Genomic DNA, 16,298 nt, shown 5'->3' with positions numbered 1-16,298 from the left:
GTCATGTGTTGCAGGGGAAAAAATCCCCAAACTCGTAGCTGACTGAGCAGGGTCAAACTACAGATCACAAATTCTGATTCATACAAACTAATACGCAGCTTCAGATTTCCCTCACAGTGTGCCAGGTCATCTCTTCTGTAAACTTCTAGTTGGATGGGATGGGACGGGACATTGTTTCCCAGTCATACTAGCAGGATAACTGAAAGTCTGCTGGTAAACGATGCAAAGATGAGACCAGATAGTTATGCTAAGTCTTTCTCTCATGTTAAACCTTCGATCTGGCAAGACGAGCCCGACAAGTTTACAAGCCTGCAACAACAAAAAAAAGAGTCATCTCATCACTGCTATAGATAAAAAGCTGTTGAACAAGTTAGATGTGTTTTAGTTTGGTTGCAGAATCCCAGAAACCTTCAACTTGAATCCACCTTTCCCACAATTTGGCTACACTCAAATGTGCCTTAGGGATGCGGGAATATCCTTTGTGTGTGTGTGTGTGTGTGTTTTCTTGCTTGTGTATTTCTTGAATTCCCAGATTCACTCAGAAAGCCAAACAATCTGATCTGTAGAGCAGCATTCTTTCACAAGGGGACTGTACAATGGAGTTGAAGCCCCTCCCCCACGGCAGCCCAGTCAACTATTAAAAGGTGGAAACAAAGCCACTCTTATTCCTTCGAGATGTGTTCTGCAAGGATGAAAACTGTGCCTTTCAACAGGGACGCAAACCTCCCTGTTTGGCTGCACAGTGTGCTGAAGGGAGATTAAAGCAAATTAGGGGATAGGGCCAAGTGTACAAAAATTTCCCTGCTTACCAGGCCCAAAGAAAGAGCATTTCCAATGAGCCAAACCAAGGGTAGGACACGGACAGGCAGTGTGTGAATGAGTTCAGCTACACTGATGAGAGTCATGGGAAGGGCACGGCTTGCTTTGGACAAATGGGGTCAATTTAATAACGCTCATGTAATGTGTGTGGAAACGGTGACCTCTAGTGAAAAATAATTACTATTGCTGTGAATTCACTATGCTCTTAGAGTCTTTGTGGACATTTTACACACTGCTACTGCTAATGCTAGGTGGATGTTACATATTTAGAGTTTGTTACAAAATCAGATATCATTAAAAAAAATACTCCTACACACACTTTGCTGTCATATAAGTAAACTGAGTCATCACCAAGGCTTTTTGCAGTTTGGAATAAAATGGTTGAACTTCTTTTGGAAGCAGCATGAAGTTTTTTTCTTTTCAGCTGTTTTGTCTTGAGTGAGCCAATTATGTGTAATACAATGACCGGATTAAATTGTCTTGGGGCCCCACAGTAAAACAAAACAACAAAAAAACCCCAACAAAAAACCAAAACATTGGACCACACTAGATCGTCTCTCTGTGTTCACTGTTACCTCAAAGCTCCACATAAGCACGATGCTCACAGAAGACGACACATAGTTTCATTTTCTACCCAGAGACTCAGAAACAACCAGTACTCCTGGGCTTCAATATGACCTCACCACAGGTTTGCTGTGTATCATTTTACGATAACTTGATTGAACAAGATTTTATTTAGGAGTATGCACTATGTGAGCACAATATAAACTAAAAAAATTAATGTCTTAAAACTAGATTTTGACATAGGGTCCCTCTAAAAGACAAGTCAACAATATTAGACAACAATGCAAGACTCCACTTAGTTGTACCTTGGTGTTGCAAATTCTTGTAAAAATGAGCAATTAATCAAATTATGTGCAGTTAATTGACTTGCAGTTAAACCAGGGCTTTTGGGGCCCCGATACAGGTAATCCAGTCTTGTATAGTACTGAGTCACATCATGGATTTAAAGATCCTCTTCTGACATGTTTGAAGCCATCACAAAATATTCTGGATTGTGTCTAATATGGTTTTTCCAGAAAAAAGTTTCCTCTTTGAAAATCCTTAAAATGACACCTTCTTATCCCTCATTTAAATATCCAGGATCATAAATACTTTTTCAAAAGTTGAACTGAGGTACACAAGATGTCTCCTACTCCACTGAAAAGTGGATTTTCAGTGTATATGCACTGGAGGCTTCAAGTTTCCATATTACACTTGTGAAAGTTGTATACTGGACCACGATTGGCTCCACAATTGTTGTGATGTCACAAATCATGCACCTAGGTACATGTTTTAATACATGCTCACATTTTCCGTAACCACAGAAAAAGTTTCCACTTTCAGAAAATCAAAGTGAAAACCGCCTTCTCATGTCAAACTTTGCACGTACATCATTCTACACATTGAAGCTCAAACCTCAAACTGTTTTTTTTAAATCCATTAAATGTGATAAACACTGCAGCAAATACTGCACAGTAACATCAGCTTATACATACATATCAGAATCAGAAGCAACTTTATTGACCAAGTATGTTGAAACATATAAGCAAGTATGTTTTCAGCAGCTCTTAATACTTCAAACACCCTGCAGAGGACAACTTTACAGGACAATACAGATACAGACAAACAGCTCAACAAAGATATCAAGCTAAACAAATTAAACATGCAGCTATAATATAGGCTGCCAGAGGGAGCTGGACAACAAACTATACACAGGTCAGATTCTTATCATTGTATATACAGGATTGTGGTACACTTAGTGCAAAAGCACATGGCAGTGCAAAGAATGATGGAAAAATACTGTATGAGTAATAATGTGTATAAGTGGGTTAATGTGCATATATTGAGATTATTGTGAATACTAAACTATAAAGGGCAAATTATGATGATGAAGGCAGTCTTCAGTCCCTTAAAGGTATAAATTATATGTAGTACAGTATATGTACAGTGTTAAATTAGCTCTGCATATTGATGTATTGATGATAATGCAACAGTTGCCTGTTATTTATTTCTTTATTCATTCATGTTTTTGTTTATACTTGGACAGGGGCCATTCTGCATAATGAAAAAAAAACATTGAATGTAAGACTTTTACTTGAGTTGTAGCTGATGTTTACAGCTACAATATCAGTGCATCAGTACAACAATATAAGTATCCAGTTGTTACATGTGACAAATAGTAAACATGATATGCAATAAAGACTACTTGCTCTTTATTTTTCTTTTCCCATCACTTTATTTATAGAAAGTGTCACGTACAACATGTGTGACATTGATACAATAACAGAATTAGGCATCATAATGAGATAAAGATAAGGTAACAGGCATGACTTCACTTCCAGTTTGTTGATACAGTCAACAGGACAAAGGTTAAAAGTAATAATAATAAATTAATGGATAGAAAAACAGAAAAGGTGGGCAATACAATTAGATTTCTTTAAAAAAAAAAAAAAAGTCCTTGGAGCACTCTAACTGTATGTGCACATTTCTTATTGTTATAAGTTGGATGGGCCTCTAAATACTTTCTAAATATTGTCATATGACCTGGAGAACTTCGATTTATGGATGTGAAATTTTAATTTTCCCAGTAAAATTAATAAATTGAACACTTTCTGGTTTTTGTTTCTATTGCATAGTGTTACATCCTTGGCTTCCTTGGCTTTGAGTGTTAAAATAATCCTCATTTTATTTCCAGGATCCTGATGTACTTTATACTGACCATAAACTGTATGTTTATGATACGGACATTAATAAAAATACGTTTGCCTACTTTTATCACTCAGCAGCGCCCCTCGCGACGCCACAACGTCACTGATCACGTGTCATCTACTACGACTCGCTGAAGTTGGAGAAAAGTTTGACAAGCCCGAAGAGGATCGAAAGAGCGGCCAAAGACCCCCACAGAGGAGACACATAATCGATACTCACGGTATTTACCTCCGGAGAAACGATGGAAAGCGTCGCCCAGGTAACGGCGCTGAGCGGAGGAGAGAAAGCTTTTAATGGCGCATAATGATTGGACATTTTTCAGCAAACACACCTATTTGTGCGTGACTTCTGCCTCTTTCCCTCAACATTGCATCTTTGTTTCTCACCAGAAAGTGCTGACTTCTGGATTCACTCTTGACTTGGGGCCCCTGAAAGAGCCATTGGCATTTATCCGTTTGCTAGAATGGGTAAGTTCTTCCTAATCTTTTTCTTTTCTTTTCTTTTTTTTTACCATATGGCCTACGGCGGGCTATGTTTTACATGAGCTGTTCATTCTTGCTAGCAAAAAATACCTTACAAATGGATTATGCTGTTTGTCTTGTGACATATTGCACGCATGGAGAAGTTATGCAGGCCCTCCTTTGAGCTCTAACACCGTTTCAAATATGGTATGAAGTGTATCTCAAGGGGTGTTTCTCTGTCTATATCTGTCACATCAGCAGCCTTGACTCCACACATTAGAGAAACTGAAAGCTAATATTCTTTGTGTTTGCATGTAGCTATAGACACCTTATAATGTAGAAAAAAGTTCATTTGGTTACTAACTGTAAAGATTGAGACGACGCTTGAAGACATTTCTAGCCAAAATAACAAAGCTTTTACCTGCAGATATGTATTGTAATAGAATTATGCCTCTGCTTTCAGGTAAAACATAATTCTCAGTAAACTAGTATTAGCTCCTTCTGTGTGATGTTTTTTTAATCTTAAAAACATGCTTTTGCTGTGAACTCTACACACATAACTCACAGTGGTGGCATCCTGTGATTAAGAATGGTTTCCTGTCAAGAGTGTGTTTCATAAAATAAGGGAAGTGTCTTCATAAGTGTGTGAATAACAGTTTGATAAGCGCTCTGTCCCGAACATCCTTTTAAACCAACGTGTCTCTCTTTATCTTGTGTCCGCGGCTGCAGGTGTTCTCCATATTTGCCTTCGCTACGACTGGAGGTTACAGTGGGTCAAGCAGCATCAACGTCGCTTGTAGTGGGAAGACCAGTGAGGAAATACACACAAAATTCAATTACCCGTTCAGGTGTGTGTGTCTGTAAGCAAATACAGTGTCACACCTCTTTATAGTGAGGGATCAGCATACTAGAAAGTGTGTGTTTACTTTGGGATTATAACAATTAAAATGATTCTTTCTGTGTTTATGCAGGTTGATGGAGCATCCCTATGATGTTCCTGACTGTGTAGTCAATAAAACTACCATTCCTCACTACCTGACTGGAGACCACTCATCCTCGGCACAGTTTTACGTCTGCATCGGAGTGTTTGCCTTTCTCTACAGCACTGCCACACTGGTCCTCTATCTGGGCTACCAGCACTTGTACAGAGAAACAAGTCGTGGCCCCATTGTGGTATGTTTGTCTGCATCCTTCATGTTTCTCAGGTGTTTGCTTGTGCCTATAGTCTCCATTTATAGATAACTTAGGAATGACGTGAGATGAAATGAACACTGTGTTTATTATCAAAAAGTTGTATTTGAAGCAGGGAAGTATCGCATGTGCTCTCTGACTGGACGTATCTTTTAATCTATGCAGGCAATACTTATATTTTGTGCTTTGTGTGTAAAAATTTAAAGGAGTCCACTTTATGCTGGAGTCCAACAGGAGGTCAAAGAAAGTGCATTTAACAGACTTGTGTAAATGAAACAGTGGGAAGGGTGTGGTTCCCAAGCAACTGATTGTCCAAGAAAGCTCCTAGAGCGATTGTGAAGCTAACGCTGTTTATACTGATATTATACTGATAATATTTCTGTGCTGCTTTAAGGACCTGCTGGTGACTGCGGCCTTTGCATTTCTGTGGTTGGCATCGTCCTCTGCTTGGGCTAAAGGCTTGTCCGATGTGAAGTGGGCCACCAGTCCTTCAACCATTGTGAGTCTTCTGGATATTTGCAAGGCCTCCGCCAACAAGTGCACCGCAGGCGCTATGCCTCACATGGGCCGACTAAATGCCTCAGTGGTAAGTTATACTGTTTGTCAATTAGTCTTTTTCAAACACACTTTAAGTTGTGTGCACAAGCCTGATATCCATGACATTTTTGACTAATCTCTTATTCTTTGGCAGATTTTTGGTTTTCTTAACCTCATCCTGTGGGGTGGAAACTGCTGGTTCATTTACAAGGAAACACCTTTCCACAAATCAGCCAACCCCCCTGCAGACGTGGAGGGAGGAGTGAGACCATCGTAACTGCACAGCTTCCTCATCTCATAACTGTCTAACATGTAGCGTTGTTGAATGAGTTGTTTTGGTACTAATTGTTGAAAAAAAATGACTGTAAATTACAAGGTATATACATTTCCAAATATGACTGCTCCTTTTTTGCAAAGTATACATTTTAAAATTTAGGACTATTATCTCGAATACATTTTGAAAGATACTAAAACGTGAGTTGTTCAGACTGATACAAATCAATACAGGAAATTGTAGCAGTGAAAAATGTTAATTGTCATCGATACTGAGTTTGCATGTTTTTAACGTATTTAAACTCAGGTATCCAAAACTATGTGTCCCTTATCTCGGATGGTACTGCAGGTGTGGACTGTGCAGCTCTGTTGGTGATATATCAAACTGCAGCACCACTTCAGTCTCCCTGTTAACTGCCAACTGTATTTCTGTGCCGTACATCATTTTAAAAACTCAGGGCTATCGAGGGTACAAATGACAAAATATCTAATTAATATGAAATACTTGAAGTGCATTATTATTATCACAAGTTTAGACTGTAGACAAAATAAAATTGCAGTCCAATCCTAAGACATAGGTATCAGAAAGTTTAGTTAAAATGAATTAATTTGAAATAATTTCCATTTGGAAAAACAATTCAGTTGCCAATATGAGATTACCTTTAATGAGTGAAAGCAATTTCTTTCTTTTTTTTTCTTTTTTTTTCATTGCTATGTTGCACCTCTTCATCTCATTACTTAGGTTAATCTCACTTTTTTAGCATAACAGCTGAATATTTTGTCACAGGTAGTGGATGTATTTGTTTGGAGCATGTTAGTTCTTTATGAACATTTAAAACTATTACAATTATTTGCTAGAATTTGCAGATGTTTTTCTTAAAGAATATGACTTTTTTTTATCTTTGTCTTGCATGTTTATTATGTTTAAATCAAGGAATTTCTAAGATGATTGCCCAGCAAGGTCCTGCAGTATGTCAATACCAATGTACAATCAACTGTATAGCCTTAGCTAGTTGTTGGTTGCTACTCATTTTTCTGTCTGATAACTAACCTGTTACTAATTACCTGCATTTTTTAAAATCTTGCTTTATCCTGGCTTCTACCTCCACTTAGTTATAAGGGAAGGCAAGCTATGTGTTTCTTATTATTGCCATGATTATGATTTCCTACTTTGATATAGCCTTTCTTGATTCACAGTCTCTACTTCACCTCTGTGTTGAGGTGTTGCATGGATGAAACTGCAGTACAGAAATATACTGTGTGGACATGAAATACTGTGTATCATTAAAAGGAAGAACTGGATTTGTGGTCAGCGTGATTTTTTATGCAAGATTGTTTCACTGGTAGCTCACGTATGATCACCAGACAGCTGAACCAGAGCTGACACCTCTCACACACTGAGTTTTGGATTTACAAAATGGACTCTTAATTAGTCATTCCACACTTCCTCTCATGCTTTGAATACCTGATGTATGAGTTTTATTATTAGTTTGTTGTATTAATTTGTGCTGATTAGTCATTCAGAAAGCAAGGCCAGGCAACATGCAGTGCAGTTTGACACTCACAAGGTGGCAGACATGCTGTCTCTGTCAGGCATTGTCAGCATCTGACTGAAAACATCTCTCACACACAGGCACAGAGGCCTCCTTCAAATGAACCTCCTGACCCTCATCAGTCCAGTCAAGTTTTCATTTACACTCACAATGCTGTGGTCTGTCAGTGAGTCAGATGTGAAAACATCACTGCCTGCTGATTCATTTCTGCTAACACTTCCCCAAAACTGAAACAAAAAAACCTCCAGGCAAAAATCTAGAAACTATGCATGAGTTGGCTGTTATTGTTGAACTCGCCAAACATCTGAATGTTTATCTTGCATAAGTGCCCAGTATATTTAATTTAAGCTCGGTTGAAATTGTAGATGTTGTAACTGTCTTTCTTACTATAAATGAAACAATTAGTTGACTAGTTGTTTAGTCTTTTAACAAAAAAGAATTAAAAATATTGAATCTATTAATCAGTTAAGTCATTTATAAAGCAAAGACTTCAATCATTCTCTGTTTCCAGCTTTTCAAATGTGAAGATTTGTTGCTTTTCCCTCTTTTAATATTGTAAACTGAATATTTTTAGGTTTGGGCCTGTTGGTTGGACAAAAAGTCACCTTCATCTTTGTGAAATTGTGATTTATTTTGCACTGTTCTTTCAACATATGATAGCTTAATCGACTAATCAAAAAAGTAACCGTTCGATCAATTGCTAATAAAAAAAAATCATTACTTTCTATGGTGCATGTTTACCCTGAACATCCAGCAGGAAATCTGCAGTTGAGTTTCTATCTGTGAACAAGGAAAGGCGTAACCCCCAACTGATGGCCCCTGACATCTCAAGAATCACATTCACATTCACTATTAGCTATAGTGTTTAGATTTATTCTGCTAGTTATAAAACAGCAGATCCAGTTGCCTTTGGCTTTGTATTTCTGGATAGAGAGCGCCATACAAATCCTCACTATAAAATTTGTATGACTCTTCATACAGACTCTTGGCTGTATGAAGATTTTAGATAATAAAATATTTACAACAATTCTAGACTTTTGAAAAATTAACAAAGATATTATTTCCAAGCTCTAACTCTTCAAATAGTTCTACATTTTTCCCCCATTAAATTTGGTCACACTACCTCTGTGACAACTTGGTAACATTAACACTAAATGAATGGGCGTATATGATTTATTATTATTATGATTTAAGGAAATCTTTTAATTTATTTATTTAATTTAAGGACAACTAGTGACATTTTCACTCTTTGTCTGTCCTCAGACTGCTGCTACACTGGGAGCTCACTCCACGCATGTATGAAAGATAACTTCGCATTAATAAGGCATTATGTCCCGTATTGCGCGGGCGCGAGCCTTGTGACGCGGATGTGATGCGCGTGAACTGGCGGCGCCACCTCGCGAACGCGCAAGAGCAGCAATGGCCGCGCTGGATCGGCGAAATCCTAATCTCGACGATTTTGTCGGATTAAACTGGAGTTGTTGGGCAGATAGGGTGAATATTTTACCATCTGACGGTGAGTGCCACTCCCTGCCCCAAACCTGGTTTTCATCACGTCATAGTGTGAATGTCCTGTGATTTATTTGTGGTTACGCACACACAGAGACAGAGCGGCGGCATAAAGCGCAACCCAAACAAAAGACCCGCCGGGTCCTAGTGCAGGCTGGGTTTATAACAACAACTGGCACAGAACAGAAACATTTAAATCATTGTTTCTTAGGCGTTTAGTGATGTTAAAAACTCTATCTATGTTATCTTATATAAACACAACGGCTTACCAATGGTCATGTAAATTCACCGTTAGCCTGTCAGCTAATGTCAACAACAAACAACAACACTGCTTAAGAGGGATTTGTCCAGCTTGCTAACGCCAAAGTTGACTCGCCAACACAAGCAGTGGCTTGACCAGAAAACAAGGAAGCCACTGGCAGTTTATGTGAATGGAAGGAGAAGTTTCAAGAGGCAGGGTTTTTTCTTTTTTTCTCTTGGATAAATTAACCTAAATGTATGAGTGAAACCTGCGGAAGCCTCTCCAATCTGGAGCATGAACTGAAATGAAAGAGCTTTTTCTGTTTTTTATCTATGCAAAGCTATTTAGATATGTCAGTGAACCTGAGGCTGCAAGAATGCCCCATATCAATATTTCATGCTGACTGTTTTGCCTTTCATGCAGCTGGGTCCAATGTTGAAGACAACAGCAAGTATGGGAGGAACCACTGTGAGACCATGACCCTCAGGAAAGAAGGTGAAGGTGGCGACCAATGAAACTCAGTTCAGTGTCACATCAGGAAATGTATTTCACTTTGACTCTATTTTGTATTCTGCTCTACAGATATGCACATATATGGCCACTGTCCAGCACATGATGATTTCTACCTGGTGGTGTGCAGCCACTGTAGCCAGGTGGTGAAGCCTCAAGCCTTTGAGAAGCACTGCGAGAGGCGACATGGTCCTCTCATGAAGATGTGTGGCCAGTCATCTACTTTGGCTCCACAGCAGCGACCTCGCCCTGGCCGGACTCCTACAAGTCTTCCCGTCTCTAGAGAGAGGCAGAAGGATGGCAGATGTCATGAAGTCAGTGTCCCCTCCTCAGCAGCGTTACCTGTCCACCAGCACAGGCCTACCAAGGCCCAGAAGGACACTTCAAGGTACTGTTTTAGAATGAATACTTTAAACTTACTTTGGGAGAGACTCAGCTTAATGTTTGGTTCGTCTTGAAGAGCTTTGCCCTCTTTGAATCATTGTTTTATTTGTTGCTATGCTGTAACAGTAACTTTATGTCATTTGGGTCTTGCAGAAACCTGAATTTCGCCACATTTATTGTATCTGAATTGCAGGTCTCAATTGCGTGAATCTCATAAGTTAATTCTGAAATTTACGTCGCTAACTTCCTCCACAGTTTACCTTCAGTGGACAAGTTCCCTCAGGAGAACCCTCCCCTGCCGCATCACTCCGCCTCCACGCCTCGTCCTAGGGTTCCTCCATGGCACACGGGACCCCTACCCCCTGGCCACTGTTCCTCCTCTACCTCCTCCACTTCTCCATCAGAGAGACCCCCTGTGCAGAAGCCCACAGCTGGGCAGTCGAGTGAGTCTCTCAGTCCTCTGCGGGGAACGAGAACTTACAGCCGGATTTACAAAAACATTAACAGTAAGTCTGTTTCTGTTGTTTCTTCCCTTGCTGCTTTTCTGCCACACATCTCCGAACTAGAAGTGTATTTGCCGAGGTATATAATGTTGTATACAAGGGTATCTGCATTATAGAATTAAATCAGATGCAGAATAGTTGCCTATCGTTTTTGGAAAAGTTATCATATGGTGGTCTGTAATCTCCTTCCAGCCAGCATGGATCATGTTGTCTGTGTCTTGCTGTTGCTGACTGACTACTGTGTTTGCTTTTCTTTCCTATAGAGAAAGAATGTGACCTGAACAAACACTGCAGAGTTGTGGATCAAGAAAGGAAGAAGCTGTGCAGCCGGAAGCTTATATGCAATGTAAACTCTCTGCCTTTTCATGATCTTTTATCCAGTATTGTTACAACTATCTTTATAGTTGCTCATTATGAACAGAGATATGAATCCAGGTTATTTGATACAGAAACGTGGAGGATTTAATCTTTTTTTTGTGTGCTGTACCTTCTATACAGAACGATTCCATCCACCAGCAGCAGGGAGCGTTGGGTAGGACTAAAACCTTCGATCAGTTGGCAGTGGAGCAGAGAACCCCATCAGCAGGTCGAGACATTGAGCAGCTTCCTGTCAAATCAAAAGACAAGGAGCAACATTTAGAAGCTTTTGAAGAGAAAATAGCAAACCAGGGCAGTAAAACCAACTTCAACAACAACTGCCACATTCTCAGGTATGAAATATATACTTTGCATCATAATGAGTTGACACAACAGATGACTGTGGTGCTGAAAGTGGCAAACATCAGGACAAGTGCACACATACAGAAAACAAAACATTCATACATAAAAATACATGTTCTGAATGGTAACCTCAAAGTCTATCATCCACATGATGTTTCTATCCAAGTAATTTTTTTCCCACATAGATCCTTTTGTGTCCATCTACAGTATTTTCTGGCATAATGCATCTTTCTTAATTTTTGTATTCTTTTACCTTCAAAGCAGGTCCAGGAATCCATCAGAAAGCTTTCCAGAGGAGGAAGAAGGTGACAGTACTGTGAAAGTGGAGGTTCAACATCCATACCCCTTCAACCAGAACCTGCTGTCAAGCGAGGAGAATGAAGATGATGAGCAGGAGGAAGCCACAGACCTGCCTGCCACACCCTGGCACCCCAAACCTCTTGGGGTGAGTGCAGAAAGAGACAGAAGCAAAGCAGCAGCCAGTAGACCTATTCAACAATTGTTTTCTATTTATATTGCTATTGTTTTAAGAGGAAAAATTTCATTTTAAGCAGGTGTGATGTATGAATTTAGAGTGAAAAGCACTTCATATGTAATAAAAGGGCTACTTCAGTTTCCTTCTTTCAATAAAAAAGGGAGGGGGGGCTGGATTTGACTATTAATTCAGTTTAAAGTTCAGTCAGGATTAGAAATTTCTCCAAAGGACACCTGAGTCTGTCTTTATTTATTAAATTGTTTCTGCTCTGCAGCTATGCACTTTTGGATGCCACACACTGGGTTGCAGCATCTTCACCTTCGACCGGCGTTTGCACCACCTGCGGTTTGCACTCAGTGCCATGTTGGAGCACCACGTCAACACACACTTTAGGAAGTGAGTATCACTGATCTATACTTAGCAGAAATGTCACTTATTAGAGTCACTTATTAGAGAGAGGAGTTGCTCAGTGAGCTTGAATACATCCAATATGTGCAAGTGTCTGTCCTTGAACTAGGCACTGAATCCACTCCAGGGAAGTTTTCTTCAGCTCGATCTGGTTTCTTCCCTGCAGGGATTCATAAGTTATTACATATCAAGTATTGTTTAAAAATGTATCAATCATGGTACAATCTACTCAGTGATAGTTTGTTTGGACAGCAAACACATTAGGTTTTCTTGCCATTTGCTGTCTTTGCATGCTCTGTGAAGTATAGTGGTGTACTGGTTTGCATTGCCTCTCAAACCAATTAAATAAGTTTTAATCATCTCATAAGAGATGGTCAGATTTGATCTGATATTCGTCAGAATCAGAATCAACTTTATCGCCAAGTAGGTTTGCACATACAAGGAGTTTGCCTTGGTGGTGTTGTGGTGCATAACAGTCAAAAATATACATAAAATTAAGTAATCCTAAATAATATAAAAAAGACAGAATTTACAATTTTAAAAAAATATGTAATATATACTCTAATCTTATAAAAGTTACTACTCTACATCAACCGACAGATTTAAGAGACACCATAGTGTATTTGCCTGCCTGTATTTATGGAGTCGATTTTCAGAACTTCAGCAGGCTATGATAAATGTTAGCTAACATTTGTGAGGTTGAGCCACTCATAATAAAATTAAGCTGCAGCTGATCCATTAGAACCACTTCAGGATAAGTTAAATATCTTGGATGTTTTGCTTTCATTTCATTTAGAAGAAATACAGGAATCTAATCTGCTTCATGTTTTTCCTTTAATTTACAGGAAGATGCCTGAAGTATCATCAGGTCTCAGGTCACACCATGTCACATCTCCATCCTCACCTGTCAGGACTGGAGCTAGACACTCCCACTCCCCTGGCTCCCTCAACTTTGAGTCTACCTCACTGGGACAACTGGAAACCAAAAGTAATCAGCACCACCCTCACAGTACCAAACCGCCTTCTTCCACCACCTCTGCGAGCCTCGGGCCCAGTCGACAGCGCAACGCTGTTAGGCGACCCGGGAAGGCTCGGCTAAAGGAGGTGGAGCAAATGCAAGATGTGAGCGCAGCACAGAAAGCTACAAAGCTGTCACACAGCAGCGAGGACAAATCCTCCAGATACATTAGAGATCCCCCCCTCCATGAGAAGGGCCAGCCACACGTTCCCTCCTCTCAAGGACCAATCAATGGTACCTTCTCACACGGAAAGAAGCCATGTCCTCCTCTTCCACTACAGCCCTCAGAGAGACACTTGTCAGTTTTGGAGAAGCGTTCTCCTTTACCGGCTCCTCACCATCCAACCCACCGCTCCCCCCGCTGCAAAGGGAGGTCCCCAGCGATTCAGCAGAAAGCGGTGGGCTATGACCACAGGGCCCCTGCCCAGAAGCGCAAAGGCAGCAGTGAATCACCACCTCTCAACTCCTCGCTATCCATGAACTCCAAGTGTCAACGTTTATCCTCCCCTTCCCGCTCAAACCTCCTCTCTTTGAAGGGAGAGAGCATCGAGGATGTGCTTTCTTGGGGTCTGGAGAAAAGATCAGACTCCTAAAGAGTGAGTAGACTATCTAGCTATGCTGTGCAATAGATTTTATACCGATCTAGACCTTTAATAGTAGACAGACATGAATTGCACTGCACATGTTCTTGGTTAGAATATGATTGTGTGTTTTTGTATTTTTTAACAATGAAAACATCTATAAGTGACAGTTGTTTACATCTCATCTTCACAGACAGTCAAGAGGCCAGCCTTAAAAAGACCACTTGGAGAAAAGGCCTGCTGCCCACTACAGCTGCTGCCAGTATGAGTGTGTGTGTGTGTGTGTATGTGTGTGTTTTTGTTCACATTTATTTATGTCTTCACATTTTTACGCACAGACATTAGGAATAAGTCTTTGTCTGCACATTACTGTATGTGTGTATTATTGCAAAATGTCTATTTTTCTACACGATTAAATGTTTGAGTTGATTGCCTGCGTAAGAACATAAAAATACCTCGATCCACACATTATGCTGCTAAAATGAAAAGTCATTCAATGGCAAAATCATTAAAAACTTATGAAATCTTATACCACTGTGTCTTCTCTTATTTGAGTGTTGGTCCATACTGGAGGAGCGTTAAAGATTGTAAAACTGCAATTTTATTCAGTTTAGTTTACTCATCCAGTCAGGGGTTTTTTTTGTCATTGTTCCTGTGGATCATGTGATTCCTGGCAAATTAGGGAAATTGACAAGTGTATTTGAAGGTTTTTCTCTAATTTGTCCTGATTAAAGCTTGTCCCAGCTTTAATCATTTGATGGTGCCATCAGGTCAGTCAAGGAGTGAGACAGAATGTGTTGTTTTGTTCAACCAGAGACACCCTTAAACTTCCTCCCTTATTGCTTTATTTACAATGTCTTGCTATATGGACAAGCTTCACAACATTATCATACATTTATCTAAATGCTGGGTAAGTTATCAAAAAAAAAAAAAAAGCCACAGGAATTATGTCACTATAGTGATACAATGTGGTGCCCTCTGACACGTGCATTCAGGTGATTTTATTGATTTTATTTGAAAACTTAAAATTTAAACAAATTTATATTATGTTCATGTTTCTAACTTAAGTTCCTGTGTCAAGCGTAGCTTCATTTATTTAAAAACAAGAACTTTACCCTCTTTTTAAATTTTGTTATTCATACTGTTGTAGAAAAACATAATTGATTGAACATAATTAATAACTTAAATTTGTCAGCTCTTGTATTTACTGTTAATTCAATAACCAAGTGTCTTTGAGCATCTTGAAAAGTGCTCGATAAATAAAATGTATTATTATTTATCTATTAATAAGTTTATGAGAGAAGTGGCCAGTAAATGTCCATGTTTACATACAGCAGGACACTACATAATCTTACCACTAGATGGTATCAAGCCACCAACTTTGCTCCTCAGAAAAAAACGGAATGATGAACCTTTGGCCATTTTCACCCAAGTTACATAAGCACACATTGTACATCAATCTACTTTGTGCTATTCTGGTTATGTGACAGGTATTAAAAATCTTAGATGTATCTTAAATCTATTTAACCTGTCAAACTGTTATAGTCTGCAGGGAGCTTATACATTACAGTACATGACAACCCCCATGTATGTAGATTAGACTTGCCATATGCCTCTTTAATGAAATGTAGCCAAATTTAGTCCATTACTAATCAAGGAAATACATGGTATTCTGTCTAGAGTATCCTGAAATGGTGACGCTATATTTACAGTGTTAGCGGTTCAGAGCATTAGTCATAATAATTTTGGCAAAATGTCACAGCTTTGTCCTTAAAATACTCCCAATACTCCATAGCAGCCACAAAGATTTAGAGGCAAATAATGACAAGAACATGTTTCTGTAAAAGATTATTTCAGGAAAAAGCAAGAGAAAGCAATAAAAACGGAGACAGTGCAAAGTGTAAATGTTGATCTTTTATTAAATCAAATGATATATCTGTATTCTTTATCTTTAATGCCTACAAGGTTGCACCTATCCTGCAGTCAGAGAAGCTCTTAAGCGTACCATGCAAAGCCATTCCACTTTAGCTGCGAGACCTTTCGGATTTTATGGCAGTGACCGAGCAGCTCATCGTTGAAGCAGTGGTCAATAAACTTAGTGCTTTTATGCTGCTAAAAGCTCCATTCGTGTTCTGTGGACACTTGTAGTAGCACGTTGTCGAAGTAGTGAGCTTTCAGCCCCACCACCACAAGGATGTTTCCATAATTGCTACTACATAGTTAGATGAATGGAGATAGATGTATGTTGGGCAATGAGAGACCACTCCCCTCCATATTCTGTAAGGACTGATCATTGCAGGAACGGCTAATGTGCCATTATTGCAAATAGCAAAGGACCTGTGAACTGCACAGATCTCAAAACCA

At 39.4% G+C, this 16,298-nt stretch overlaps 2 protein-coding genes across 3 annotated transcripts; both read left to right on the top strand.

Annotated features, from left to right (window-relative positions):
• Positions 1-3,644: 3,644 nt before the first annotated feature.
• Positions 3,645-7,334, top strand: sypl2b (synaptophysin-like 2b). The gene is made up of 6 exons (XM_042408170.1): positions 3,645-3,829; positions 3,960-4,037; positions 4,761-4,879; positions 5,003-5,204; positions 5,617-5,808; positions 5,914-7,334. The coding sequence occupies exons 1-6, from the start codon at positions 3,812-3,814 to the stop codon at positions 6,034-6,036; spliced, it is 732 nt and encodes a 243-aa protein (XP_042264104.1). The 5' UTR covers positions 3,645-3,811; the 3' UTR covers positions 6,037-7,334.
• Positions 7,335-8,954: 1,620 nt separating this feature from the next.
• On the top strand, positions 8,955-14,463 carry atxn7l2b (ataxin 7-like 2b). 2 transcript variants are annotated; one of them, XM_042408167.1, is made up of 10 exons: positions 8,955-9,101; positions 9,759-9,830; positions 9,918-10,233; positions 10,485-10,735; positions 10,996-11,078; positions 11,231-11,442; positions 11,717-11,897; positions 12,202-12,323; positions 13,181-13,949; positions 14,128-14,463. In XM_042408167.1, exons 1-9 carry the CDS (start codon positions 9,005-9,007, stop codon positions 13,944-13,946), a joined length of 2,100 nt encoding a protein of 699 aa, XP_042264101.1. In that variant the 5' UTR covers positions 8,955-9,004; the 3' UTR covers positions 13,947-13,949; positions 14,128-14,463. The 2 variants fall into 2 exon arrangements, with proteins under 2 accessions (XP_042264101.1, XP_042264103.1); XM_042408169.1 differs by lacking the exon at positions 8,955-9,101 and adding an exon at positions 9,246-9,547 and having other exon boundaries at positions 11,714-11,897.
• Positions 14,464-16,298: the final 1,835 nt, after the last annotated feature.

Source organism: Thunnus maccoyii, chromosome 4 (genome assembly GCF_910596095.1).
Source record: "Thunnus maccoyii chromosome 4, fThuMac1.1, whole genome shotgun sequence".
NCBI classification, from domain to species: domain Eukaryota; kingdom Metazoa; phylum Chordata; class Actinopteri; order Scombriformes; family Scombridae; genus Thunnus; species Thunnus maccoyii.
The sequence above is the reverse complement of the archived record's forward strand: the minus strand, read 5'-3'. Positions and strand labels throughout refer to the sequence as shown.

What these genes read in the sequence shown, in the direction of transcription:
- sypl2b (XM_042408170.1), top strand. An exon ending in AAATTCAATTACCCGTTCAG is followed by an intron (nt 4,880 to 5,002) that starts GTGTGTGTGTCT and finishes GTGTTTATGCAG; the next exon opens with GTTGATGGAGCATCCCTATG. An exon ending in GCCGACTAAATGCCTCAGTG is followed by an intron (nt 5,809 to 5,913) that starts GTAAGTTATACT and finishes ATTCTTTGGCAG; the next exon opens with ATTTTTGGTTTTCTTAACCT.
- atxn7l2b (XM_042408167.1), top strand. Translation starts at nt 9,005, where the DNA reads ATGGCCGCGCTGGATCGGCGAAATCCTAATCTCGACGATTTTGTCGGA. An exon ending in CATGACCCTCAGGAAAGAAG is followed by an intron (nt 9,831 to 9,917) that starts GTGAAGGTGGCG and finishes TCTGCTCTACAG; the next exon opens with ATATGCACATATATGGCCAC. An exon ending in GATTTACAAAAACATTAACA is followed by an intron (nt 10,736 to 10,995) that starts GTAAGTCTGTTT and finishes TCTTTCCTATAG; the next exon opens with AGAAAGAATGTGACCTGAAC.